The 3,842-nt window shown below is 39.1% G+C and overlaps 1 protein-coding gene across 1 annotated transcript; it reads right to left on the bottom strand.

Moving 5' to 3' along the window:
* Nucleotides 1-375: 375 nt before the first annotated feature.
* Nucleotides 376-818, bottom strand: LOC132477731 (mitochondrial import receptor subunit TOM20 homolog). The gene is given in 2 exon segments (XM_060080235.1): nt 376-482; nt 485-818. Coding segments are annotated over 2 exon segments (417 nt in total). The 5' UTR covers nt 804-818; the 3' UTR covers nt 376-384.
* Between the last annotated feature and the right edge of the window lie 3,024 nt (nt 819-3,842).

Genomic DNA, 3,842 nt, shown 5'->3' with positions numbered 1-3,842 from the left:
TAAAAAAAAGTGCTTTCTTCAGTTTTCTTCTACACTTTTTTTGGCCTTTCAAAACTGAGCACTGGGTCATTTTACTGTAAGTAATGTGATGTTATAAATGTACCTTCTAATTGCACATTTTAGGAATAAACAAAATCCATATTTCAGTAACTGAGAGTGTATTTATAAAACGAAAACCTCTCTATCAAAATACACTTTTCACTGGGAAAAATAAATAAAACAGACAAATGGATCTACACAAAGTAAAAATTAACTTTGGTAGATTTCAGTGTAGGACAGTCCATAACAAGCGTATTTGCCCTTACTCCCCCAGAGCTGATCATCTTCCAAGTTCAGATTTTAAAAATATTTTTTAATTGAGATTATTAGGTTGACATTTGTTTCTCATTCCACATCATCTTCAGCCAAGCTCTGAGCACTTACAATTCTCTGACTAATTGTTGGGAGCTTAGTCAGAAGCATCTGGAACACTGGTGGTGGAGAGTTTGCTGCAATACTTACAGTAACTGCTGTGGATGTCCACACACAGCAACTGCATTTGTCAGATGGTCCACACCCTTCTCGTATTCACCTTGAGCTAGTAACTCTTCACCGAGCTGTATTTCTTCGAGGAAGAATTTCTGAACGGCTTCAGCATCTTTAAGGTCAGGTAATTTGGAAAGTCCAGCTCTCCCCTTGGCAAGCTTCTGTTTCTTTCCTCGTTCTCGCACCCTGTTCTTGAAGTTGGGGTCACTCCATCTCTTGCGGTCGAAGTAATTGCAGTACCCGATGAAAACAGCGATGGCGCTGTTCTGGCCCACCATCTTCTCTCCAGCGAGGAGTGGGGTCGGCGGCGGCGGGGCCCGCGAAGAAGCTGTTGGCTCAGGACCCTCGGAGCAGACTCCGCTGCTTAGTACCGACGCCCGCTTCCCTGGTGATTCTAACGGGCAGCTGCAGTAACAAACCACAGACATAGAGCATAAAAGGCATGTAAGATTCTTCATGAATTGATTCCTTCAAATCTATGTAACCTAATGTTTTACCACAGTCTTTTCTCTATCGACTGGCTCCCAAGCCCATATGCCTTCCAGCCTGATGGAACTACTTACCATTTCTGATGTGCCAGACCACAGTGCTCTCTCTTATCTTCAATCTTTTGCATTTATCACCCTTCTTTGCCTGGCCCACTCCTTTATTCATCCTTTATATCTCGTTTTAAGTGTTACCTCTTCATATACTACACTTAACTGTTATGTGTCTTTTGCATCGGTTTGTAAGGCTTTCTAGGATCTGTTTGCTGCTTTAAAAGTAGGACTAGGTCTTCTGAGCTGTTCTGTCAGTCTGAAGTTCCACTTCTTTCCCTTCAAGATACCTCCCATTCCTTCCTCTTCTGTCCTGCCACCACCTTATACCCAATCATTAAGGCTGTGAGGTCCTTGAAGGAAGTAACTGACACGGGTGCTTAAATAATTGTTATTGAGTTGAATTAAATGAAACATTTTTCAAAAGTAAAACTTCATGAAAATAAGACTGCCTCAGAAATCTGAAGTCTGTATTTAATCAATCTTTGTTAAATTCAGTCCATATATACCTGAATAGTAGAGAGAAAATAATATCTGCTCACTGTAAATGAAAATAATGCTCAATTCTTACTCTGTTGAGTAATTATTTATTCTGTGATGACTTTCCTGGAGATACCATGTAATTGACTAACTTAGTGCTTGATGTGTACCAGGCATTATATTGATACTATCTTTTCCCATGTGTCTTCCCATTTAATCCTCACAATAATTCTGTGTAGTAGATGCTGTTGTCATTAAGGCTAAGAGGTGCTAGATCCCCTTACCAAGATTATATATCTGGTGAGTGGCTGACTCAGGACACAAACAAGGTATATCTGACCCTAAAACTCATACTTGTATAACATTATACTAAACACTAGTAGAAAAAGCATGGCTTTACACCTGTGCTCAGACCTTATTTCCAGCAATGGTGTATCATAGTACAAACTACTTAAACTTTCAGATCCTCCGTTTCCTCATCTGTAATAACTGAATTCAATACTTCCCTGAAAAATTCTGAGGAAATGGTCTGGCATGATGTCAGGTGTGTTATAGGTGCTTGATAAATATGATTACACACACACACACACACACACACACACACACGCACACTTTGTCCACATCTTTATTTCTTTTATTGCTGACTTCTTCATACCATCTGTTATTTGACTATAACTACTTTAGTTATTTATGCATTCTTTTTCTATACTCTAGGCGGTGCTAGCATGGTTTTAACTAACTTCATATGAATTAATTACTTACCAGTAGTGACATATTTATTATCAATTGCACAATTGCTTTATGGAGTTCTAGTAAAACATTACTTCAAGTGTAAAATATGTCTAGTTAAGAACAAATTACCCATGCTAATAAACAAATTTGACACAAGCCATTATTTGCTGAGCTTAAAGCTGCATTTGTTGAAAAGCCTCAAGTCATTTCATTTTTGCTGAAGACTCATATTTAAGTAATTGTGTAATATAGTCATTCATTACTGTCAAGCTACACTTCTCTCTGCCTTTACAACAAAGAACACAGTCCAGCATTTAGTGCATGTTCTATGGAATTATTTCTCATTGGGGGGAAAAAAAGACAGAGATTTCTAAGAATCCTGGATGAAAGGAAAAAGTAATGGATTAGTACTGTTCAATATATTATTTCATAAAGTGGTCATATTTCAGCACACTTGCTTTTAGATTGTTCGCCTAGGTTTATCTCATCACTTTGATTAAAAAAAAAAAAGACCACATTGATATTAGTTCCCTTGGTTGGTTTGAATATTAAGATCTGTTTAACAACTGCTTTCTGCACATACAATTGGTTCACCCATGCAAGGGGTCCATTTGTGACCCTGAAGTGGGTGAGGACACCTGCAGGCAATTTATAGGACTGGCCAGAGAGGTGGCTATAGTGAAGGGATTGGTTTCCAAAATTTTTCTGATAAGAATCACCCTGGCTGGGCACTTGTTAAATGCAGAGCTTCCCAGGTCTTGCTCCTAGAGACTCTGATTCAAAGGGTCTGAGCACTTGAAAGTCTAACAAAAAGCCCAGGTAACTTTTCAAACTTATCCTCAGGTACATTTGGAAAACACTGTGGTAAAGGTTATATGAGCTTTAAAAATACTTGTTTATTTGAGAAAATGGATGCAGTTTATCCTCTTGTGCTTCAGTATGTATATATCCAAAACTCTGCAGGCTCTACCTTCAAATGTGTGCATGTTTATAAACCTGCTTCTCAACAAAGCATATTTCATTAAGTTTATCTAAGGCTTTTGGGAAGAGATGGATTTATACAAAGGACTCTGGAGAAGGGAAAGGAAGCAGCAGCTCCCCTTGATATAACACTTGGGACCCAAACTCTCACAAGCCATTTTCTGGGAGGATTCAGCACTGGAATAGCTGCACTGGGGCTGAACAAAACCCCACTTAACTGCCACAAAACAGTTGCTACATTTTAAAGGGAAGTAGCATTCTGTTTTTTCTATGAATGGCTCTTGCTACCCTGGCTCCAGTGGGCTGAACCAGGGATCAATGGAGAAACCAGGAGCACTAGGCACATGAGAAGCCAACTCCCTTTGCAAAGGCTTGGTGAGAAATTTTGTCCAATAATCACAGTTCCAATCCAATAAAAACCCCTTTTGGAAAAGAGTAAATGCCAAGGTACAAAGAGAAGGCAAGATTTTCAAGTTTAGACTGCATACTGAATGACACTGGCCAGTTGTCCTGGTTTCCTAAAGCACTGAGACCCTGAGTGACTATAGCTACTGAGATTCATCACCTATTATACCACAATTCCACAAA

Source organism: Mesoplodon densirostris, chromosome 17 (assembly GCF_025265405.1).
Source record: "Mesoplodon densirostris isolate mMesDen1 chromosome 17, mMesDen1 primary haplotype, whole genome shotgun sequence".
In the NCBI taxonomy this organism is placed as follows: domain Eukaryota; kingdom Metazoa; phylum Chordata; class Mammalia; order Artiodactyla; family Ziphiidae; genus Mesoplodon; species Mesoplodon densirostris.
Note: the sequence above shows the minus strand (reverse complement) of the source record. Positions and strands in the feature narration are given on the sequence as shown.